Genomic DNA, 24,007 nt, shown 5'->3' with positions numbered 1-24,007 from the left:
TACCACATCTCATTAATTTTTAAAATTTTTTGTAGAGCAGGGTCTCACTATGTTGCCCAGGCTGGTCTCCAACTTCTGTGCTCAAGCGATCCACCCTCCTTGGCCTCCCGAAGTGATGGGATTATAGACGTGAGCCACCATGCCTGGCCACAGAGTGCTAAATTTTAAAAAATTAGCTGACATCATTTATCAACAGGGAATTTTAGTCTACCTTCCCATTTTCCCTCTGATTTGACTGTTTCCTGCCTCACCCTGGCAGGCCATTGAGTTTGAGACCAGACTGGCCCCTGAAGACTTTAGTTTGAGATTCCAGCATCTACTTTTTTTTTTTTTTTTTTTGGTGGGTGAGGGGAGCGGGGAACGGAGTCTCACTCTGTCACCTAGGCTGGAGTGCAATGGCGTGATCTCGGCTTACTGCAGCCTCCACCTTCCCGGGTTCAAGTGATTCTCCTGCCCCAGCCTCCAGAGTAGCTGGGATTACAGGTGTCTGCCACCACGCCCGGCTAATTTTTTTTTTTTTTTTTTTTTTTTTTTTTTTTGAGACGGAGTCTCGCTCTGCCGCCCAGGCTGGAGTGCAGTGGCCGGATCTCTGCTCACTGCAAGCTCCGCCTCCCGGGTTCACGCCATTCTCCTGCCTCAGCCTTCCGAGTAGCTGGGACTACAGGCGCCCGCCACCGCGCCCGGCTAGTTTTTTGTATTTTTTAGTAGAGACGGGGTTTCACCATGTTAGCCAGGATGGTCTCGATCTCCTGACCTCGTGATCCGCCCGTCTCGGCCTCCCAAAGTGCTGGGATTACAGGCTTGAGCCACCGCGCCCGGCCCCGGCTAATTTTTTGTATTTTTAGTACAAACGGGGTTTCGCCATGTTGCCCAGGGTGGTCTCAAACTCCTGACCTCAGGTGATCTGCCCGCCTCGGCCTCCCAAAGTGCTGGAATTACAGGCGTGAGCCACCGCGTCTAGCCCCAGCATCTACTTTCACTCAACTCCTCTGCACCCTCTCGATGCCCTTTTTGCCCTCTGAGGTGTCAGAGTTCATGGCTCTGAGCTCTGGCCTCAGTTTGCCACTCTGTGACTTGGGCACAGCCGTCCATTCCCGGCCGGCCGGGTGCAGTCACTGTCCCTCGATCGCCCCTCAGCTCCGTGTCCCGTCCAACCTGACCCTGCTTCCTGGGCACCTATACATGATGGCTGAAGTCTTGGCCAAAGAGGAGGCGCGCCGTGCACTGGAGACACCCTCGTGAGTGCCCCGCCTGTCCGGAGGGGCTGCAGAATGGGGACGGGAGGTGGGTGTGTGGCTGAGGGTGGGCCGTGAGCTGAGTCCCTTGGAGTTGGGTCTTGGATTTTGCAAGACGATGGCATTGGGGCTGGGGGGTGAGGAAGGGGGAGGGGGAGTTAAGGCACATGCTGGGAGGCGGGGCAGGATCTCCAGGAGCGGGTCTAGGGGCCTAGAGGACTGGAAGGGTCTTCAGAGGCGGGGCCTAGGCCTGAGGAGTGGGGACAGGGTCTGGGGGTGGTCAGTCTAGGTGTCTAGAAGGTGGGGCTTCGTCTCTGGGGAGGGGTTATTTGTAGGAGAGGGTATCCGGGACCCCAGAGGCGGGGCCTGGATTGGGGGCGGAGCATCGTCTTTGTGGGCGGTTCTTGGTGATTAGGAAGGCGGGCAGGGCCTCCCGGGGCCAGAATTAGGAGCCTGGCTGGCCACGGTGGCTCGTGCCTGTCATCTCAGCGTTTTGGGAGGTCGAGGCGGGAGGATTGCTTGACCCCAGTTCGAGACCAGCCTGGGCAACATCGCGAGACCCCATCTCTAAAGAAAAACAAACAAACAAACAAAAAACCCGGTCGGGTGCAGTGGCTCACGCGTGTAATCCCAGCACCTTGGGAGGCCTAAGCGGGCAGATCATCTGAGGTCGGGAGTTCGAGACCAGCTTGAACAACATGCAGAAATCCCGTCTCTACTAAAAATACAAAAATTAGGCGGGTCTAGTGGCGCATGCCTATAATCCCAGCTTCTCGGGAGGCGGAGGCAGGAGAATCGCTTGAACCCGGGAGGTGGAGGTTGCGGTGAGCCGAGATCGCTCCATTGCACTCCAGCCTGGGCAACAAGAGCAAAACTCTGTCTCAAAAAAAGAAAAAAAAAAAAAAGCCACAAAAACTAGAAGCCCGGAAGGCCAGACTGTGCCTCCATGGAAGGGGCCTGGGTCTGGAGAGCAGGGCAGGGTCTCCTGGGCCTAGGGGATGGGGACGGGGCTGGGTCTCAGAGGAGGCGGGGTTTACGTGCTTGGAAGAGCGGACTTGGTCTCCGGGGTCCCGAGTGGGTGACGCGGCCCTCCACAGGTGCTTCCTGAAGGTGAGTCGGCTGGAGGCACAACTGCTCCTGGAGCGCTACCCCGAGTGCGGGAACCTGCTGCTGCGGCCCAGCGGGGACGGTGCTGACGGCGTGTCGGTCACCACGCGGCAGATGCACAATGGGTGCGCATGCGCGTCTCGGGAGCCCTGGGTGGGGAGGAGGGTGGGCTCGGGGGCGTGGTCAGAAGCAGGGGCGGAGCCCTACCCGAGCCTGAGCTGAGAAGGGCGAACTGGGGGCGGAGTCAGAGCTGGGCTGGGCGGGCTGGGGGTGGAGTCAGAGCTGAGCACGGGAGACTGGGGGCGGAGTCAGACCTCAGCAGGGGAGACTGGGGACCGAGCCAGAGCTGAGCAGAGCACACTGCGGGCGGAGTCAGAGCTGGGCAGGGCGGGCTGGGGGGCGGGGTCAGAGCTCCGGGGTCGTGGGATCCTGAGGTTGGCCTTGCCCCAAGTACGGGGTCAATGCCTGGGGAAGAAGGTAGAGCCCAGGCAGGAGGAGTCAGGTCTTGGGTTAGGAGCTGGGACTCCCTGCAGGTGGAGTCAGACCCCTCGGTTAGGGTCGGCTCCTCCGGAACGTCAGGTACGCAGGGGCCAGGTCTGGGCCACTGGAGGGGATGAAGTCAAATCCAAGGGTGGGAATGGGCTCTTTGGGCAGAGTCAGGATCTATGGGTGGAGTCACGGCCATGACCTTTTGGAAGTTGAATAGGGCTATGGAGGCGGGGCCACCCTGGGGGCGGAGTTAGAGCCTTTTGCCATATCCTCAAGCCCAGTCCACGGTTGGGCAAGGCGATGTAGAAGGTGGAGTCGGGGCCGGGGGGTGGAGCCACTACAGGGGGAGGGGCCTACCTGGGGCGGAGTCTTTAGGGCCTGGTTCGCCCTAGGTGCGGTGCCAGAATTAGGGGCTGACCTTTCCTAGACTGTTGTCAGTCTGGCCTGGTCCCTCCCTGGAGGTGGTGCCAAAACTAGGGGAGGGGTCTTCTGTGGGGGTGGGTCGGTTCAGTCAATGCTCCGGGAGGATAGAGGGGCTTAGGTCCTTCACAGGGTGGAGCCAGTCAGTGGCTGGACCTTCTGTGGGGGCAGAGCCAGTATGGACCTGTTTCTATTGGGGGCGGAGCCCGGAGTCGGAGCGGGGCCTTCCCTGGGGGGCGGTGTGGGAGCCTGGGCTGAGCCACTCACTCGCTTTCTGCTGGTGCAGGACACACGTGGTCCGGCATTACAAGGTGAAGCGGGAGGGCCCCAAGTACGTGATCGACGTGGAAGAGCCGGTGAGCGTTGGGCCGGGGTCCCTAGAAGTGCCTTTGTGGGATCCGCGTCCCTTCCCCAGCAGCCTGACCCCTCCCCCATCTGCCCCCAGTTCTCTTGCACCTCCCTGGACGCCGTGGTCAACTATTTCGTGTCGCACACCAAAAAGGCGCTGGTGCCATTCCTGTTGGACGAGGACTACGAGAAGGTGCTAGGTGGGTGCGCCTTCGGGGAGTTTGGGGGCCCAGTTCTCACCTCTCCCGCCCCCGCTTGGACGGACGGGGCCGCCCCTGGCCGCCGCGCTTCCTCCAGGACGCCTTCTCTGTTCCAGGCTACGTGGAAGCCGATAAGGAGAATGGCGAGAGTGTGTGGGTGGCGCCCTCCGCCCTGGGCCCAGGTGACGCCCCCTCCCCGCGGGCCGAGGTGGGAGGGATCGAGGACCCCGCATTCAGCCACGCCCCCTCACTCAGCTTGGTGGCTGCACCGCCTGTGTCTGATGTTGTTCCCAAAGTTGCAAGGACAGAAATGACTCAGACCCTGCCATTGGGGTGTGTGTTGGGGGAGAGGGCGGGAGTCCCAGCTTGGGACAGAGCTAAACACAGACACTCTCATCCTGTAGGGTCGAATTTGGAGGAAAAACCTGGGCTCGGGGGAGGCGCCTAGAGTTCGGGAGAAGATGGGGGCAGAGCAGGGAGAGCTTCCTAGAAGAGTAGGTCTTTGTAGATGGTCCCAAAGGATCTTCTTAGGTAGAAATGGGCATTGAGGGGGTCAGAAGGTGCATCCAGAGAAGCAGTAGCCCCCCAGGGACCAGGAATCAGGGTGGGTGTTGGGAAAGAGGTGGGAATTGGTCCTGTTTATGGAGTGAGAGGAGGAGGCAGAGAACACACTAGAAAGGAACGTAGCGTGGGTAGTCTGGTCTTCCCTGGGCTGGGCGTATGCAAGGACCCCCAAGTGCCACATCCACACACACATGCATGATTCATGAACTATGGCCACCTGCCTAGCCAGAAGTTGACATACACTTGTGTGGCCACAACAGATCCACACATGCATGAATACACATGTCCCCCAATTCCAGTCACATACACACGCTATGTAGCACAGATACACCTGTCTCATCCCACAATCACGTGTGTACACATAAATGCAGACGCATCCATGCACAGGCACAAAATCAGACATGTTTAGATACATGGGCATAACACATTCATCTAGACAAGGACTAAAGCAGCTACCTTAGCAGGCGTGCAGAGTCACACATGTATACACACAACAGGCATGTTTGTACAAACCTGGTACTTTAACTTATCCAGATTCGATTAGTGTACATGCATATGCCATACAAAGACATACAGACCTTTTTTTTTTCTTGAGACGGAATCTCGCTCTATCACCCAGGCTGGAGTGCAGTGGCGCGATCTCAGCTCACTGCAACCTCTCCCTCCTGGGTTCAAGCGATTCTCCTGCCTGGGATTACAGGAGCCTGCTGCCATGCCAGGCTAATTTTTATATTTTTAGTAGAGACAGGGTTTCACCATATTGGCTAGACTGGTCTTGAACCCCTGACTTCAGGTGATCCACCCACCCGGCCTCCCAAAGTGCTGGATTACAGGTGTGAGCCACTGCGCCCAGCCCAGACAGACTTATACATGGGGGCACACAGACACACAGGGACATATGCATGTCTCCAGGCACGCACACAGACCCCCCACCAAGGTGTCCCTGTATGATGTGGGTCTTGACAGTGACTACCTTTCCCCATCAGGTCCTGCACCCTGCACAGGTGGCCCCAAGCCGCTGCCACCTGCATCTGTGCCTGTGTCCAGCCAGGAGAAGCTGCCCCTGTTACCCCCACTGCCCCCACTACCGAACCAGGAAGAGAACTACGTGACCCCCATTGGAGATGCCCCAGTTGTTGACTATGAGAACCAAGATGGTGGGTGGGGAGAGCTGCTGAGAGCTGGGGGCTGGGGAAGCAGGTTAACAGCTGATGTGACACATTACACTTTTGTCCACGCAGTGGCTTCCTCTAGTCAGCCGGTCATCGTGAAGCCGAAGAAGTTGCCAAAGCCTCCTGCAAAGCTTCCAAAGCCACCCACTGGACCCAAGCTAGGTAGGGGTGCCCCCACAAATCCTGCCCTCACCTGATGGCACGCCAGCCTCAGCCGGCATCTGTCTTTGTTGTTTATTTTTGAGATGGAACCTCACTCTGTCGCCCCAGGCTGCGGTGCGATCTTGGCTGACTGCAACCTGTCTCCCAGGTTCAAGCGATTCTCCTGCCTCAGCCTCTCAAGTAGCTGGGATTACAGGCACCTGCCACCACATCCATCTAATTTTTGTATTTTTAGTAGAGAAGGGGTTTCACCACGTGGCCCAGGCTGGTATCGAACTCCTGACCTCAAGGGATCCACCCACCTCAGCCTCCCAAAGTGCTGGGATTACCAGCGTAAGCCACCGCACCTGGCCTCATCTGTCTTCTCTTCCAGAGCCCAGAGTCTTTAATGGTGGCTTGGCCAGGAAGCTGCCAGCCAGCTCAGCCCAACCTCTCTTCCCCACAGCTGGTAAGGGGTCTGTGGGTTCAGTGCGGGGCGGGCTTCCCAGGCGTGTGACCATGCAGTCACACAGGGCCTCACACTCCTAAGCACCCTGTCTTTTAAGACTCTGCTGTCTCTGTCTTGAAATTCCTAATGCCTTTGAGCACACTGTCATGTTGCATGGGGCCCTGCAAATCTGTAGCTGGTCGTGGGTGGCTGTCAGTGGGCAGGACATGGACTGGGGATCCCTGGGCCAGCTGCAGCTCCCGGTCCTGAACCCCCAGGGCTGGCGGACATGACGGCAGAGCTACAGAAGAAGCTGGAGAAGAGGCGGGCACTGGAGCACTGATTCGGACACGCCGGGGACCAGTGGGCCAGTCCCAGGGCATGGCCCAGTGGCCAGATTCTTTCTCCCAGGATTAAAACTCTGACCCCAGGACCCATGTGTCTGGTTTGGCTTCGGGGAGTAGGGGACGAGGGGTCCGTCAGATGTCTGCCTACAGATGGCCCCATTTACTCCCAGTGACCCTCAGCTCAGTGAAATCTACCAGCGTATCCTGTGAGAAAAGCCCATTTTACAGCCAGGAAGGCTGAGGTCCCAGTGCCACACAGCAGAGAGGACCACCCAGGCCCGAAGAACCAGCACCGCGGCCTGGCCTGGCCAGTGTTTGACCTTTATTAAGAGGTGAGGTGGGGAGGAGGGCCCGCCAGGGTGCCCGCTCCCTCTTGGTGACCCCCCATCCGGAGTTAAGGCTCCAAGCAGCAAATGACAGAGGAGGGTGCCTGGCTCCAGCAGCCTGGGCCTGGCAGCGGCTCCCCCAGGAACACCCCAGCTGGGTGGGTGCCTGGGGGCCTAGGTGAGGCTGGTGTTGGAGCTGCTGGTAGCACTGCCTCGCTTTTGCAGGCAGCGCACAGAACTGGGGACCTGCAGGCCTGTGGTCACCTGGAAGCTGCCACACCATACCTGAGGGAGAGCAGGGGGAGGTGGGAGGGGCTCCGCTTCAAACCCCAGCGCCCGTACCACCCTCTCTTCCCCCTGGGCCGCGGAGGGCAGCTCACCGTGAAAGCAGGCAGCAGGGGCTGTGTGAACCTGGTCTTGAAAGTGTGCAACACTTGTTTGGTGCGGGCGTTGTAAAAGGACAGGAGGCCTGGGGTTGGGGGGCAGAGTGACAGTGGGAACGGTCAGAAGTGGGATGGGGGAAGAGGGAGGGGACTCAGGCAGGGGCAGCCAGAGACGGCAGCTGGGGCTTGGGGTCACCTTGGTGGAAGTCACAGTGCACACCCAGGCAGTCGGGCACGGGGGCGTCCAGCACCTTGACCTTGTTGGCATGCTTGGCCGTGAAGCTGACCTGCAGCCAATTGTTGACATGCAGGCACCAGGAGGCGGCCGTCTTGCCCAGTTGTTCGAAGCGGCCCAGGCTGCGGTAGGCCACGCCCACACCGAACGCCTTGCTATCCGGCTCGTAGCGCACCTCCCAGTAATGCTCCCCGCCGTCGATCAGCGTGTCCCCTGTGGCGCGGAGCAGGAGGGGTGAGCAGGGGAACTGGATAGAACCGGGCCACAGATGCCCTTCCACAAAGGGCCAGCCCCCAAGGTACTCCCTACACCACAGCTGCTCCCTTCAGATACCCCTCAGGTTCCTAGCTGTACCCCCCAGATACTCCTCAAGTTCCCATCTATTCCCCCCAGACACTCCTTTGGCCCCAGCTATTCCCTCCAGATACTCCTTGGGCTCCAGTTTTCCCTCCAGATACTCCTTAGGCTCCAGCTATTCCCCCCAGATACTCCTTGGGCTCCAGCTATTCCCTTCAGATACTCCACTGTCCCTGCTATTCCCTCCAAATATCCTCAGACCCCAGTTATTCCCCCCAGATACTCCTTGGGATCCCAGGTATTACCCCCAGATATGCCTGAGAGTCCAAGCTATTTCCCCCAAATACTCCTCGAGTCCAGCTATTTCCCCCAGATACTCTTCAGGGTCCCAGCTATTTCCCCCAGATACTCCTCGGTCCCAGCGATTCCCCTCCAGATACTCCTCGGTCCCAGCGATTCCCTTCTAGATGCTCCTCAAGTCCCAGCTATTCCCCTCCAGATTCGCCTCAGTCCCAGCTACTTCCCCCAGATACGCCTCAGTCCCAGCTATTTCCCCCAGATACGCCTCAGTCCCAGCTATTTCCCCCAGATACGCCTCAGTCCCAGCTATTTCCCCCAGATACGCCTCAGTCCCAGCTATTTCCCCCAGATACTCCTCAGTCCCAGCTATTTCCCCCAGATGCTCCTCAGTCCCAGCTATTTCCCCCAGATACTCCTCAGTCCCAGCTATTTCCCCCAGATACTCTTCAGGGTCCCAGCTATTTCCCCCAGATACTCCTCAGTCCCAGCTATTTCCCCAGATACTCCTCAGTCCCAGCTATTCCCCCCAGATACTCCTCAGTCCCAGCTATTCCCCCCAGATACTCCTCAGTCCCAGTGATTCCCCTCCAGATGCTCCTCAAGTCCCATCTATTCCCTCCTAATATTCCTTGATTCCTGGGTATTCCCCCCAGATACTCCTATTCTTTATCAACTTCCTCCAGAAATTTAGTAGGCCCAGACACTCCCCAAGCTTCAGTTACTCCTTTCAGATTCTCTACAAGCCCAAGCTACTCCTTCCAGACTCCTCCAGACCATAGAAACTTCCTTCAGTTCCTCCCCATGTCCAAATGCCCCTCAGTTCTTCCCAGAAACTAGATCATCCTCAAACCCTTGTTCCTGGAAGACTCATAGTGTTCCCACAGCCCTCAAGTCCTCCTCGAGTCCAGATGCTCCCCCCAGTTCCCAGCTCTGGCAGGGTCCAGATGCTCCCCCTACTTCTTGGCTCTGGCAGAGTCTAGAAGCTCCCTCTAGCTCCTGGCTGTGACAGAGTTCAGATACTCCTCAGGACTCAAGACTCCCTCCTCCTGCTCTCTGAATCCAGATTCTATCCAGACCCCAACTCCACATGGAAGGCAGGTTCTCCCAGGCCTCAGCTCCTCCTGGAATCCAGGTGTTCCTCAAACCTCCATTACACTCTCCAGGAACCCTCTGAATTGGGATACCCCTTGGCTTCAGCTCTGTACACAGTCCAGATTCTCTCCAGAGCTGAGATCCTCTCCAGGCCCCAGATCCAGGTTCTTGTCATCTCAGCTACTCCTTCACCCAGTGCAGGTATTCCACGAGCTTCAGCTTCTCCTCATACTCTTGCCCCTCCCAGATCACAGTTGATCTTTGTATCATATCTCAGCCCCTCTCCGGATACAAAATGAACCTCTATATACATGTCTTCTCCAGGTCTGCTCCTCCCTGATCTCAGCTACTCCCCAAATCACAAATTATCCAGGCCCTTTCCCAAGGGTTATGTCTCTCTCTTTCTCTCTGTTTCTCTCACAAATCTCAGCAACTCCAATGACAACTCCCTGTATCTTCTGCTTCTCCCTAAACCAAACTCTCACCAATCCCTGGTGCTCCCAAGAAAATCTAGATCCCCACAGAACCATAACTTCCCCTCAGGCCCTAGCTTATCCTCATGACCCCAGCTACCCCCTAACTTCCTTCTCCCTAGATATTCCTGACCACACTGACTTCCTCATACTTTAGCCTCTTTCTCCAGCTCTATTCTGAACAGTAGCAGTTCCCCTAAACTCCAGTTCCTCCACTAACTCCAGCTTCTTCTTCACAGGATCCAATCATTGCTATGCTGCTATTGACTTCTCTTCAGGCTGCTCTCTCTGGCTCCTCCACATACCCTCAGACAATCCCCCAAAACTCCTGCCTGGCTTCAGCTTCCCCACAAACCCAGCTGCTCTACAGGCAACCATTCTTTCCAGCTACTCCTCAAATCCCAGCTAATCCTCAAATTCCAGCTACTCCCCAAGTCCCAGATACTCCACGGAGTTCAGACAATTGCCCCCAAGCTCCTGCCCAGGCACCATCTGATCCACAGTCTCTTTCCTTCACTCCATAAATTCTGGCTTTCCCCAGCAATCCCTTATCCCCAAATATTTCCTTTTCGGCAGTGACAGAACAACCTATTATTCCAGGAGCAGCTTTGCTGACGGCTGCCTGTTTCCGCAGCCAACGGCAAAGCTTCTCCCTCAACCCCCACCATTAGGCCCCTGCCCAAAACTCCCCTCTCCCCTTTTTTCTCCCCTTCCTTACCCAGCACTGTGTAGGACTCAGCGGTGAAGCGGTCCCGTCCCCCACGACCTGAGGGCATCCTCTTGGGAGATGGAGTACCTCTGTGGTGGGCAGGGAGTAGGCAGGCTCAGGAGACTCAGTTTAACACTCATCTCTCCCAGGGTATGGCTCCCCTAGTCCACCCCAGCCACTGTGGATGTTGGGTCAATCTCTGGCAGTATTTGGCTCTTTCTATATATCTAGCATCTCATGTTTATGTCAGAATATGCCTGTGCCCTCTGTCTTCTGGGAAACTCCTATTTACCCATCAAAACCCCACTCAAAATCTCCTCTCCCCTCATTCTCTCTCTGGGTTCCCCCAGCCCTGGGTCCCCTCTCCACCCCAGCTGTGACCACACTGGGCTCTGTGTCCATGTCCAGATTGATCTTCTCCACCAGAGACTTAGGGAGGGGAGGGGGCAGGCTACCTGGCCGGGGAATTGATGGGAGACGCCGTCCGCCCCTTGCCATCTTTCTCGCGAGCCTTGATATCCTGCACCTTCCCGCCCATAGCGTCCCACTCCACGGAGAGATCATCCACCCGCAGGTTCTGGTGGGATGTGGACGCATCCAGGCGGAACATGAACGCTGGGGCCGGGCAGACGTGGGAGTCACAGAGATGGGGAAACCCGGAGAGACACAGAGAGAGACAGAGAGACAGACAGTGACCAACACAGACCAAGACAGGGACAGAGAATCAGAGAGCCGAGGAGACAAGGGTCCAAGACGGAGACAGAGAGACCAACAAAGGCTCAGAGAGAGACAGATATAGAGACGGACCAGCAGAAAGACAACAGGAGAGACGATATGGCAAAGGGCAGAGCGGACAGAACATGGAGCCAGAGGCGCGAAGGCCGAGGGTTGTGGCCTAAAGGCCTCCCTCCCAGGTCTGGAGGCATTTTCTTTTTTTTTGTTTGGAGACGGAGTCTCGCTCTGTCGCCCAGGCTGCAGTGCAGTGGCACAATCTCGGCTCACTGCAACCTCCGCCTCCCGGGTTCAAGCAGTTCTCCTGCCTCAGCCTCCCAAGTAGCTGGGACTACAGGTGCCCACCACCACACCCAGCTAATGTTTGTATTTTCAGTAGAGACGGGGTTTCACCATATTGGCCAGGCTGGTTTCGAACTCCTGACCTTGTGATCCGCCCACCTCAGCCTCCCAAAGTGCTGGGATCACAGGCGTGAGCCACTGCGCCCGACCTCTGGAGGCATTTTCAAGCCAACTGCACTACCCCGTGCTTCCATGGAGGGCTAATCCCAAGAAAGGGGCTGGGCTACAGCACGAGGGAGTTAGGCTAGATTTCAGAGGGACTTCCTAGCAGGGAATGCGAAGGTGTCACTGTGAAAGGTTCTGGAATCGGTCTTCACTACTCAAATCTCATCCCCAGCTCTACAGAAGACTTATCTATTTTTGGGCAAAGAGAGGGTGTGTGTGGCTGTATATAAAAACCATCGAGATACACTGGGGTAAACCTCAGAAGCAAAGGACAAAAACAGGGTTATAGCAGATACTCAGGCTAAGGAAGCCACTGTGGACGGAGCTTTGAGCTTCCTGGCAGCCAGGGCAACAAAGTTGCCCTGCTTTGAGGATTCTCATGGTCTCTGGGGGCCGTGGGAGGAAAGGGCCATGGAGTCAAGGGTAGGGCAAGGGTAGAAGCCAGTCACCTGGTGTCTCCAGAGTCACCGGCTCAGAGAACTCTCCTGCAACTGCCTTGTTACAGGCCTTCACGCGGAAATTCATGTATTTCATGTCAAACTTGAGACCTGGGAGGCAAGAGAGGCATTTCAACACCGTGTATTCCCTGAGACTCTGAGTCATGGGTTAAAGCTGTCATGTCCCACTGTGATTCCCAACGCCATTCAAAGAACCACCTTATAAACATCTTACCTGGCCACATGCAGTGGCTTACGCCTGTAATCCCAGCACTCTGGGAGGCCGAGGCACGTGGATCACCTGAGGTTGGGAATTCAAGACTAGCCTGACCAACATGATGAAACCCCATCTCTACTAAAAACACAAAATTAGCCGGGCATGATGGCACATGCCTGTAGTCCCAGCTACTCGGGAGACTGAGACAGGAGAATTGCTTGAACCCGGGAGGTGGAGGTTGCGGTGAGCCATGATCATGCCATTGAACTCCAGCCTGGGCAACAAGAGTGAAACTCCGTCTCAAGAAAAAATAAAAAATAAATAAACATCCTATCCCTGAGAAACCATCCTTGCCCTCCTCTCCCTGAGGGGCTATGAATTACTTGACTCTACCTCCAACCCACATAGACCAATCAGGATGCTTTCTTTTTTTTTTTTTTTTTTTTTTTGAGACGGAGTCTCGCTCTGTCGCCCAGGCTGGAGTGCAGTGGCCGGATCTCAGCTCACTGCAAGCTCCGCCTCCCGGGTTCACGCCATTCTCCTGCCTCAGCCTCCCGAGTAGCTGGGACTACAGGCGCCCGCCACCTCGCCCGGCTAGTTTTTTGTATTTTTTAGTAGAGACGGGGTTTCACCGGGTTAGCCAGGATGGTCTCGATCTCCTGACCTTGTGATCCGCCCGTCTCAGCCTCCCAAAGTGCTGGGATTACAGGCTTGAGCCACCGCGCCCGGCCAGGATGCTTTCAGATCCTGTCACAAAATACAGAGATTTGTACTGCACCACTGCACTCCAGCCTGGGCGACACATTTATTTGAGATTCTGTCTCAAATAAATAAATAATAAAACATAAAAAATTATCTGGGTGCGGTGGCTCACGCCTGTAATGTCAGCACTTTGGAAGGCCGAGATGGGCAGATCACTTAAGGTCAGGAGTCGAAGACCAGCCTGGCCAATATGATGAAACCCCATCTCTACTAAAAATATGAAAATGGGCGGCTGGGGGGTGGGTAGTGCCTGTAATCACGGCTACTCAGGAGGCTGCAGCAGGAGAATCGCTTGAACCCGGGAGGCGGAGGTTGCAGTGAGCCAAGATCACGCCACTACACTCCAGCCTGGGTGACAGAGTAAACCTCCGTCCCCCCACAAAAAAAATTAGCCAGGTGTGGTGGGTGCATACCTGTAGTCCCCGTTAATCAGAAGGCTGAGGGAGGAGGAGCATGTGAGCCCAAGAGGTTGAAGCTGCAGTGAGCTATGATTGCATCACTGCAGTCCAGCGTGTGCTACCTAGCAAGAACCTGTCTTTTTTTTTTTTTTTTTTTTTTTTTGAGACGGAGTCCCGCTCTGTCGCCCAGGCTGGAGTGCAATGGTGCGATCTCGGCTCACTGCAAGCTCCGCCTCCCGGGTTCCCGCCATTCTCCTGCCTCAGCCTCCCGAGTAGCTGGGACTACAGGCGCCGCCACCTCGCCTGGCTAGTTTTTTTTTTGTATTTTTAGTAGAGACGGGGTTTCACCGTGTTAGGATGGTCTCGATCTCCTGACCTTGTGATCCGCCCGCCTTGGCCTCCCAAAGTGCTGGGATTACAGGCGTGAGCCACCGCGCCCTGCGAACCTGTCTTTAAAAAAAAAAAGTCGAGCGCGGTGACTCACGCCTGTAATCCCAGCTACTAGGGAGGCTGAGACAGGAGAATTGCTTGAACCCAGGAGGCAGAGGTTGCAGTGAGCTGAGATCACGCCACTGCACTCCAACCTGGGCAACAGAGTGAGACTCTGTCTCAAAAAAAACAAACAAAAAACAAAACAAAACACAAAAATCTGGTGGCCGGGCGCGATGGCTCACGCCTGTAATCCCAGCACTTTGGGAGGCCAAGGCGGGTGGATCACGAGGTCAGGAGATTGAGACCATCCTGGTTAACACGGTGAAACCCCATCTCTACTAAAAATACAAAAAATTAGCCGGGCGTGGTGGTGGGCGCCTGTAGTCTCAGCTACTCGGGAGGCTGAGGCAGGAGAATGGCAGGAACCTGGGAAGCGGAGCTTGCAGTGAGCTGAGATTGCGCCACTGCACTCCAGCCTGGGCAACAGCAAGACTCCATCTCAAAAAAAAAAAAAAAAACTGGTAAGATGTGAGTCCACTGCACCCGTGTCCATTTCCTGGGTTTTATGCTAACTACATGGGTCCTCACTGTACTTTTTGTATTAGTTGTTTTGGCAGCTCCCTGTGAATCTATATTTATTTCAAAATACAAAGTTACCAGAAAACAAAACCAAAAGGCGGGGACGCTTGGAGGAGGGATTTGAGGAATCCTATTTACAGCAAATAAAAGGGGTGTGTTTATTTTGATTCTCAAGAGAAGGATAAGCCAATAGCTGTTCGCAAGCTCTCCTGCGGCTGGTGACTTTTTCCCCTGCAATTAGCGAGCTCATGATTAACCTTGTATGCTAATTACAGATAACCAGCCGGCTGATTACAGCCCAAAAGCAGCTAGAGAATGTGGACAGTTAACCCTTCAGCCAGCTTCTCCCCGCCCCTGAGGGTTTCCCCGATCAGGATGGCTTTTTTTTTTTTTTTTTTTTTTTTGAGAGGGAGTCTCCCTCTGTTGCCCAAGCTGGAGTGTAGTGGCGCGATCTCTGCTCACTGCAGCCTCCACCTCCCAGGTTCAAGTGATTCTCACTCCTCAGCCTCCTGAGTCGCTGGGATTACAGGCATCCGCCACCACGCCCGGCTAATGTTTTTGCTTTTTTTTTTTTTTTTTTTTTTTTTTTGAGACGGAGTCTGGCTCTGTCGCCCGGGCTGGAGTGCAGTGGCCAGATCTCAGCTCACTGCAAGCTCCGCCTCCCGGGTTTACGCCATTCTCCTGCCTCAGCCTCCTGAGTAGCTGGGACTACAGGCGCCCGCCGCCTCGCCCGGCTAGTTTTTTGTATTTTTTAGTAGAGACGGGGTTTCACCGTGTTCGCCAGGATGGTCTCGATCTCCCGACCTCATGATCCGCCCGTCTCGGCCTCCCAAAGTGCTGGGATTACAGGCTTGAGCCACCGCGCCCGGCCTGTTTTTGCATTTTTAGTAGAGACAGGGTTTTACCACGCTGGCCAGGCTGGTCTTGAGCTCCTGACTTCAAGTGATCCACCCGCCTCAGCCTCCCAAAGTGCTGGGATTACAGCATGAGCCACCGCACCCGGCCACGATGGCTTTTTAATCTCATGAGGCTTTCCCCCTTCAGACCCTACCTCCAACAGCTGAGTGGATTCCTTGGGTTTCCCTCCCTCCCTTCCTTCCTTTTCTCTCTCTCTCTCTCTCTCTGTTTTGTAGAGACAGGGTCTCTTGCCCTGTTGTTCAGGCTGGAGTGCGGTGGTGCAGTCATGGCTCACTGTAGTCTACAACTGTTGGGCTCAAACAATCCTCCCACTTTAGCCTCCCTTGGTAGCTGGGACCACCATGCTCAGATAACTTTTAAAAAAAAATTTTTTTTTTTTTTTTTTTTTTTTTTGAGACAGAGTCTCGCTTAGTCGCCCAGGCTGGAGTGCAGTGGCGCGATCTCGGCTCACTGCAAGCTCCGCCTCCCGGGTTCACGCCATTCTCCTGCCTCAGCCTCCCGAGTAGCTGGGACTACAGGCGCCCGCCGCTTCGCCCGGCTAATTTTTTGCATTTTTAGTAGAGACGGGGTTTCACCATGTTAGCCAGGATGGTCTCGATCTCCTGACCTCGTGATCCGCCCGCCTCGGCCTCCCAAAGTGCTGGGATTACAGGCGTGAGCCACCGCGCCCGGCCTAAAAAAAAAAAAAAAAAAAATTTCTTTTTATAGATGGGCTCTTGCTTTGTTACCCAAGCTAGTCTCCAGCTCCCGGCCTCAAGCAATCCTCTTGCCTCAGCCTCCCAAAGTGCTGTATTACAGGATTGAGCCACCATGCCTGGTCAGCTTTCAGTTTCTTGTAACTGCCAAGGAGGACCCCAAATACTTGGAGAGTGAATCCAGAACGCCAGCTCTAGGAGGGAGAAGAGTACTGTCTGCGTTGTGCCCTGCTCTGAGGACAGTACCCAGCTATTTGGGAGGCTGAGGCAGGATTGCTTGAGGCCAGGGGTTGGAGACCAGCCTAGGGAAATGGCAAGATCCCATGTCTAGAAAAATATATTCATTATTATTATTATTATTATTTTTGAGATGAGTTTCGCTCTTGTTGCCCAGGCTGGAGGGCATCTCGTGCAAGGGCATAGCGTGATCTTGGCTCAGTGCCACCTCCGCCTTCCTGGTTCAAGCGATTCTCCCGTCTCAGCCTCCCGAGTAGCTGGGATTCCAGGTGCCTGATACCATGCTCAGTTAACTTTTTTTTGTATTTTTAGTAGAGATGGGGTTTCACCACATTGGCCAGGCTGGTTTGAACTCCTGACCTCAGGCGATCCGCCCACTTCAGCCTCCCAAAGAGCTGGGATTACAGGCGTGAGCCACCGCGCCCGGCCACTGTCTCATACTTCTGATCCGCCTCCTCAGGCTGCTTCCAGACTCCGTGAGTCTTGGGGATCGTGCCCAAGGCCCCCAGTGACTGATGGCGAGACGGCAGCCTGGAAGGGGTTGCTGTTCACAGCTGGGTGGAGCTGGCGCACGCTGCCCTTACCTGTCAGAGTGTACTCTGTCTGCCGGATTCCCTCGATGACCATCCAGGGCTGGTCCTCCTTGAGACGGGGCGGACCCTCGAAGTTGGTCCGCCGGTACTCCAGCACGTAGTGGTCAATCTTGCTGTCCTCATCCGGCATGCGCCACACCAGGGTCACACAGTTATCTGCCACCAGGGACTCGGCCAGGTCGATCACCGGCGCGCTGGGCACTGCCCAGGACGGAAGGGAGAGGGGGTCAGGGTTCTGTGCCTGGTGCAGGGGGCAGGGGGCTTGCTGCAGCGCCGCCCAACTACATGAGGGACACTTTTGGGGGTATGGCCCCCAATTTTGGGGGGGTTCCACGCTTGCGGGGGTGGAGACTTTTTGGTTTTTGCAGACAGAGTCTTTCTCTTGTCACCCAGGCTGGAGTCCAGTGGCACGATCTTGGCTCACTGCAACCTCTGACTCCCTGGTTCAAGCGATTCTCCTGCTTCAGCCTCCCGAGTAGCTGGGATTACAGGCATGCGCCACCACACTCGGCTAATTTTTTGTATTTTTAGTAGAGTCGGGGTTTCACCATGTTGGCCAGGCTGGTCTTGAACTCCTGACCTCAGGTGATCTATCCGCCTCGACCTCCCAAAGTGTTGAGATTATAGGCGTGAGCCACCGTGCCCAGCCATGGAGACTCTAAGTTTCCATCAGCGGGTGGGGGGAGGGCTGAGCTTTCTCGGGATTCCATCATTTAGGGGCAGAATTATTCCAAATTCTCTGCCAATGAGGGATGTGACTTTCTTTGAGACTGCATCATAGACAGGTTGGGTTCTCAGCCCATTTCTCCTCGGGCGCATGGCCTTCTCAGGGCTCCACCCCTGCGGACAGGGTTTTCCCAGGAGCTACCATGTGGTGGGTGTGCCCTTCTCATGGCTGTATCCAGGGAGGAGGTCTCGGGAGGACTCCACTCCCCCAAGGACATGGTATCCTCAGGGCTCCACCCTCGGGGGACAAAGTTTTCCCAGGACTGACTGCACCCCTTGGTGGGTGTGGCTTCCTGATGGCTCCACCCATGGGCGGGGCTTCATGAGACCCCCCCACACACACAGGGTGTGGTGTTCTTTTTTTTTTTTTTTTTTGAGACGGAGTCTCGCTCTGTTGCCCAGGCTGGAGTGCAGTGGCACAATCTCGGCTCACTGCAAGCTCCGCTCCACCTCCCGGGTTCACGCCATTCTCCTGCCTCAGCTTCCCAATAGCTGGGACTACAGGCGCACGCCACCACGCCCGGCTTAATTTTTTGTAATTTTAGTAGAGACGGGGTTTCACCATGTTAGCCAGGATGGTCTCGAACTCCTGACCTTGTGATCCACCTGCCTCGGCCTCCCAAAGTGCTGGGATTACAGACGTGAGCCACCACGCCCGGCCGAGTGTGGTGTTCTTATGGCTCCTCCCCTGGGGACAGAGTTTTCCCAGGACCTCACTCCCTGGTGGGTGGGGCTTTCTGATAGCCCCACCCATGGGCGGGGCTTGATGAATACTCCCCCCCCGCCCCACCCTGGATGTGGTATTCCCAGGGCTCCATTCCTGAGGACAGAATTTTCCCAGGATGCCACTACCCAGTGGGTGGGGTCTTCCCATGACTCCACCCAGGGGTGGGGCTTCATGAGGACTCCACCCCCCACAGGGCGTGGAATTATTAGGGCTCCACCTCCCCCAGGTGGAATTCAGACACCTGGCCGTCCACCTTACTCCAGGTCCTGTTTCAGGGCCTCACAGCCTCCCAGGTCATTCCCTGGAAGTCCTGGCCCTCCAGTGCGTGCCCCTCTCACCAGGCAGGAACTTGAGTGCCTGTAGCATCTGCCGCTCTTGTGCGAAGTCCACCATGAGGTGACTCATGTTGTCACTGACCTTCGCTTTCAGTGATAGCCGGAAGGCAGGGGCCATGGTCACTCTGCGGGAAGGAGGTGGCAGACGTTGCGTGGGGGCCCAGACCTGGTCATCTGTGGTGCAAGCGGGCCCCTTCCCAGGGCTCCCGTCTGGAGCTCTGGGCTGAGACACCCTCACCAGGCGGCCCCTGTCTTCACACCAGGGGCAGGGAAGTGGGGTGGGGGCCAGACCCCAGCGTCTTACCCATCTTTGATTTGCTTGGCAGCCTAGAGAGAGGAACAGAACAACATTCAAAGATTTCTTTTTTTTTTTTTTTTTTTTGAGACGGAGTCTTGCTCTGTCGCCCAGGCTGGAGTGCAATGGGGTGATCTCAGCTCACTGCAACCTCCACCTTCCGGGTTCACACCATCCTCCTGCCTCAGCTTCCCGAGTAGCTGGGACCTCAGGTGCCCACCACCATGCTCGGCTAACTTTTTGCATATTTAGTAGAGACGGGGTTTCACCGTGTTAACCAAGATGGTCTCAATCTCTTGACCTCGTGATCCGCCTGCCTCAGCCTCCCAAAGTGCTGGGATTACAGGTGTGAGCCACCGCACCCAGCCAATAACTTTATTTTTTGTAGAGATGGGGTTTCACTATGTTGCCCATGTTGGTCTGAAACTTCTGGCCTCAAGCAATCCTCCTGCCTTGGCCTCCCAAACTGCAGGTATTACAGGCATGAGCCACTGCACCCAGCCTGAACGCTTTCTTTCTTTTCTTTTCTTTTTTTTGTTTTGAGATGAAGTCTCGCTCTGTTGCCCAGTCTGGAGTACAGTGGCACAGTCTTAGCTCACGGCAACCTCTGCCTCCCAGGTTCAAGCAATTCTCCCACCTCAGCCTCCCAAGTAGCTGGGATTACAGGCGCCCACCACCACATCTAGCTAATTTTTGTATTTTTAGTAGAGACGGGGCTTCGCCATGTTGGCCAGGCTGGTCTTTAACTTGTGACCTCAGCTGATCCACCCGCCTTGGTCTCCCAAAGTGCTGGGATTACAGGCGTATCCACTGCGCCCGGCCTGGACACTTTCTTGGTATCAGTATGTGCTTTGGCTAAGTATCGCATGGGTGGGCTACACTTACACTAAAAATGTGCTTGTTCACCTGAAATGCGAACGTGACCGGGCGCATCGTTCTTTGCCTGGCAGCATCACAGGCACCCACCTGAGGAAAGTCCTCGCGGTCCATGGCCTGGAGAGTCTGGTTGGCTGTCTCCAGAAGCTCCTCGGAGCTCTCCAGGGCCCGCGTGCAGGCAGCCAGCTGGTTCTGTGGACACCAGGCACCAAAGGAGGGGACAACTCACCCCACTGCCTCAGGCCCCCCGAGGGTTCCCCACCCCATTCAGAATCCAGGGTACCACACCCTTCTCGAACTCCAGGTGAGAGATGGAGATTGGAGCCTCAAGCGCCCCACCAAATGGGGCTGGGCTCCGGGAGCAGAACAGAATCCATGGGGAATTCCTTCCTTAAAAACTCACATAAGGCCGGGTGCGGTGGCTTACGCCTGTCATCCCAGCACTCTGGGTGGCTGAGGCGGGAGGATCACCTGAAGTCAGGAGTTCAAGACAAGCCTGGCCAACACGGTGAAATCCCATCTCTACTAAATGTAGAAAAAATTAACTGGGTGTGGTGGTGTGCACCTGTAATCCCAGCTACTCGGGAAGCTGAGGCAGGAGAATCGCTTGAACCTGGGAGGCAGAGGTTGCAGTGAGCTAAGATTGTGCCACTGATCCAGCCTGGGTGACAGAGCGACACTCCATCTCAAAAAAAAAAACCAGAACAAAAAAAAACTCACATGAGCCAGGTGCAGTGGCTCATACCTGTAATCCCAGCAATTTGGGAGGACAAGGCAGAAAGATCGCTTGAGCCCAGGAGTTCAAGACAAGTCTAGGCAACATGGTGAAAACCAGTCTCCACCAAAAAATACAAAAATTAGCTGGGAGTGGTGGCACCTTCCTGTGGTCCCAGCTACTTGGGAGGCTGAGGTGGGAGGATCGCTTGAGCCTGGGAGGCAGAGGCTGCAGTGAGGCATGATTGCGCCACTGTACTCCAGCCTGGATGACAGGACAAGACTCTGTCTCAAAACACAAACAAACCAAAAACTCACATGCCCAGGCCACACCCAGGCTCCAGGGCGCCAGATTGCCTGGGGACAGGAATCTGGGATGTCAGGAAGTTGCCCAGGAGGTCTGGATGCAGCCTGTGTGACCCCAGCTTGGAGTCTGAGTGAGAGCCCACGGGAGCCATGGGTGGTGTATAAGTGGAGGTGATACCTTCAGATCTGGGGGGCCAGTGGGAAGGGCTGAGAAACTGGAGGCACTGAGTGAAGACAGAAGGGGAAGATCTGAGCCAGACGCGGGGACACCATGATGGAGAAGGGATTCAGAGAAAGCACAGGCAGGCTGGGCACAGGGGCTCACGCCTGTCATCCCAGCAGTTTGGGAGGCTGAGGCGGGAGGATCACCTGAGGTCAGGAGTTCGAGACCAGCTTGGCCAACACGGTGAAACCCCATCTCTATTAAAATTACGAAAATTATCCCAGTATGGTGGCGGGTGCCTGTAATCCCAGCTACTTGGGAGGCTGAGGCAGGAGTATCACTTGAACCCAGGAGGTGGAGGTTGCAGTGAGCCGAGATGTTGCCACTGCACTCCAGCCTGGGTGACAGAGCGAGACTCCATCTCAAAAAAAAACAACAAAAAAAGAGAGAGTACAGGTGGATGGAGCATTGATGGGGCCATGGACAGGGAGGGGTCAGGGGAGAGATCAGAAACTCAAGACGCACCCAGTTTTGGGAAGAGGATGAGAGCCAGCTACGTTCTGTTGAGTAGGGGGGTGGGGGGGAGAGGAAGATGCCCCCAGCCCTCACCTGCAGCTCGTAGGTGCGGCTGGCACGGTCCTGTTTTATCTTCATAAGCATGCCTTCTTTCAGCTCCTCCAGGACGGAGAAGAGGGACTGGAACTCTGCTTCGAGGTCCTCCTGCACCTTCGTCGAGTTCGCCTGGGTCGGAACAGCCAGGATTGGCCAAAGCCCGTGTTCAAAGGGGGAAACTGAGACCTCCCACAGGCATTAACAGCAAGAGGCCAGTTCCTATGGCTGCACCCTCCAGGCTCCTCCCCTCCCCCCACCTGCCCAGGACTCCCCCACCACCTTCACCTCCACATTCAGCAGCATCTGTTTCAGGGAATAGATAAAGCTCTGAATTTCTTCATTCTTCATAGCCAGTGTTGTGATGATCTTCCTCAGGGCCTCCTGCACCACCAGAAGTGTGGACAGACACAGGTGCACAAACACGTACACACACGTGTGCAAACAGGTACACACACGTGCACACACGTATATGCACACGTGTACACGTGCACACATATGCACACACATACACAAATGCACACTCGCGTGCACATACACACGGCAGGCAGGTGAGTCCCTCAGCCTGGCCAGGCTCCCTGACCCATGCTCCCCTCCAGGGATCCAGAGAGGACATGTGGGGGCTGCCACGTTCTCGAACTTGGGCACCAGCCAGGAGGTGAAGCTCCGGACTGATACAACTCACCTATAGCAGCTGGGCGCCCTAAGCTACCCCATATTACAGGAGAGGAAACTGAGGCTCACAGAGAACCTCTCAGGAAGGGACAGACCCCGGCCCGAACCAGGTGTGCTTGAGCACAAAGGCTACAACCCGATACCTACATCCTGAAGGTGGGGCGCGAGGGGCTAGCCTGGGGACAGAAAACCCCAGAGGAAAAGGATGCCTGCTGGAAAATGGGCTAACCTGGGGAAAGGGTTCTGGGTGGAAGGAAAACCCCAGGGAGGTGGGATAGCCTGGGATAGGGGCTAGCCTCGGAACAGGGGTGGGGCCTACCTGGGGGACAAGGACAAGCAAGGAGAAAGAAATTACCTGGGCAAAGGTGGAACCTGCGGGCCAGGGATGCAGGGGCGCCAGGTAAGTGGGGAGGGGCAGGGAGGTCTTGGGGAAGGGCAGGGTATTCTGGGAGGGAGGATCCTGCTCAGGAGCCTCTTGCTCTGACCCAGGCTTCCAACTGGCTCTTTTCCCCGGGGCAGGGTCGGTGGGGTCCGCACTGCAGAGCTGGTGGGGCGTCCTCCGAGGGTGGGGCGGGGGGCCGGGATGCCTGGTCCGCAGCCAGGAAGGAGGGCGTGGGGGATGGGGGTCAGGGATGGGACTGGGATACTGGGCAGGGTGGGGGGCTTAGAAGGCACGTGCCTGGCCCCAAGCCAAGATGTCGGGGGGACTGCGTCCCAAACTGGGGTGGGGGGCTAGATCCGGGCGGGGTCGCGACGGGGTGGGGCCTCGGCCGCAGAGCAGCTGGGGCGGAGGCGGGGAGGGAGTGGGGGCGCTGCGGCAACACCTGGTCCCCTCCCCCGCCCCCGACGCCCCAGAGGGCCCGCCCCGCCCCACCCCGTCCTACCCTCTGTTCTTCCATGGCTGCAGCCCAGGTCACCCCGGCCCGGCCCGCGGGCCCCGCGCACGCTGAGTCCCCAAGCTGCCTGTGCCGCGGCCGGTAGCCAATGGCCCGCCGAGCCCTCGCTGCCGCCGCGCCCCCGGTTAGCGCTCCATCACCGCGCGCACTGCGCAGGCGCGCCCGCCGCGGCCGTCTGGGAAATGTAGTTCCGCGCTGGCGTCGCCGAGAGCCCTCACGTCCAGCGCCTGGGGCTCACCGGGCTGTGTCGGTGGTGATATGTGAGCTGGAGAGAGCCTTGGCTCAGAAGACAGGGGGCTCGACCCCCGTCCCTGCCGTGGGACCTCAGAATCATCTCTAGTGCTCCCGTGCCTCAGTTTCCTCACTTGTTCACTCACACAGGTTATCCGTTGCTACTCAAATTGTCTAGCCCGCCTTCTCAAGTCTTGCATTTACTGAAAATCTAAGGCTTTTGCCCAAGAGGGTGTTCAGCCTCCAATGCCTTGTTTCCATTTGTCCCTATGTCACACCTGAACTCCTATACACCCCACAAAGCCCCAGGTTCCAACAGCTCCTCCAGAGGTCTCCGTGCCAGCCCGGGCGCGAAGCTAAGAATGTCTGTGTCAGGCCGGGCGCGGTGGCTCAAGCCTGTAATCCCAGCACTTTGGGAGGCCGAGACGGGTGGATCACGAGGTCAGGAGATCGAGACCATCCTGGTGAACACGGTGAAACCCCGTCTCTACTAAAAAATACAAAAAACTAGCCGGGCGAGGTGGCGGGCGCCTGTGGTCCCAGCTACTCGGGAGGCTGAGGCAGGAGAATGGCGTAAGCCCGGGAGGCGGAGCTTGCAGTGAGCCGAGATCGCGCCACTGCACTCCAGCCTGGGCGACAGAGCGAGACTCCGTCTCAAAAA

The 24,007-nt window shown here is 56.4% G+C and overlaps 2 protein-coding genes across 3 annotated transcripts; one reads left to right on the top strand and one right to left on the bottom strand.

Moving 5' to 3' along the window:
• The first annotated feature begins 1,002 nt into the window (after nt 1-1,002).
• On the top strand, nt 1,003-6,557 carry STAP2 (signal transducing adaptor family member 2). The gene is made up of 9 exons (XM_025367803.1): nt 1,003-1,238; nt 2,333-2,467; nt 3,538-3,607; nt 3,697-3,799; nt 3,916-3,981; nt 5,350-5,520; nt 5,605-5,697; nt 6,071-6,145; nt 6,403-6,557. The coding sequence occupies exons 1-9, from the start codon at nt 1,003-1,005 to the stop codon at nt 6,465-6,467; spliced, it is 1,014 nt and encodes a 337-aa protein (XP_025223588.1). The 3' UTR covers nt 6,468-6,557.
• Nucleotides 6,558-6,768: 211 nt separating this feature from the next.
• On the bottom strand, nt 6,769-23,265 carry FSD1 (fibronectin type III and SPRY domain containing 1). Of its 2 annotated transcripts, none has more exons than XM_025368782.1 (13): nt 23,104-23,265; nt 21,833-21,928; nt 21,545-21,676; nt 19,843-19,944; nt 18,886-18,908; nt 18,585-18,706; nt 16,785-16,994; nt 11,975-12,073; nt 10,742-10,901; nt 10,296-10,375; nt 7,377-7,628; nt 7,178-7,266; nt 6,769-7,082 (listed from the first exon to the last, which is right to left on the bottom strand). In XM_025368782.1, exons 1-13 carry the CDS (start codon nt 23,116-23,118, stop codon nt 6,972-6,974), a joined length of 1,491 nt encoding a protein of 496 aa, XP_025224567.1. In that variant the 5' UTR covers nt 23,119-23,265; the 3' UTR covers nt 6,769-6,971. The 2 variants fall into 2 exon arrangements, with proteins under 2 accessions (XP_025224567.1, XP_025224568.1); XM_025368783.1 differs by having other exon boundaries at nt 7,468-7,628.
• Between the last annotated feature and the right edge of the window lie 742 nt (nt 23,266-24,007).

The sequence above is a fragment of the Theropithecus gelada genome, chromosome 19 (assembly GCF_003255815.1).
Source record: "Theropithecus gelada isolate Dixy chromosome 19, Tgel_1.0, whole genome shotgun sequence".
Classification (NCBI taxonomy): Eukaryota; Metazoa; Chordata; class Mammalia; order Primates; family Cercopithecidae; genus Theropithecus; species Theropithecus gelada.
The sequence above is the reverse complement of the archived record's forward strand: the minus strand, read 5'-3'. Positions and strand labels throughout refer to the sequence as shown.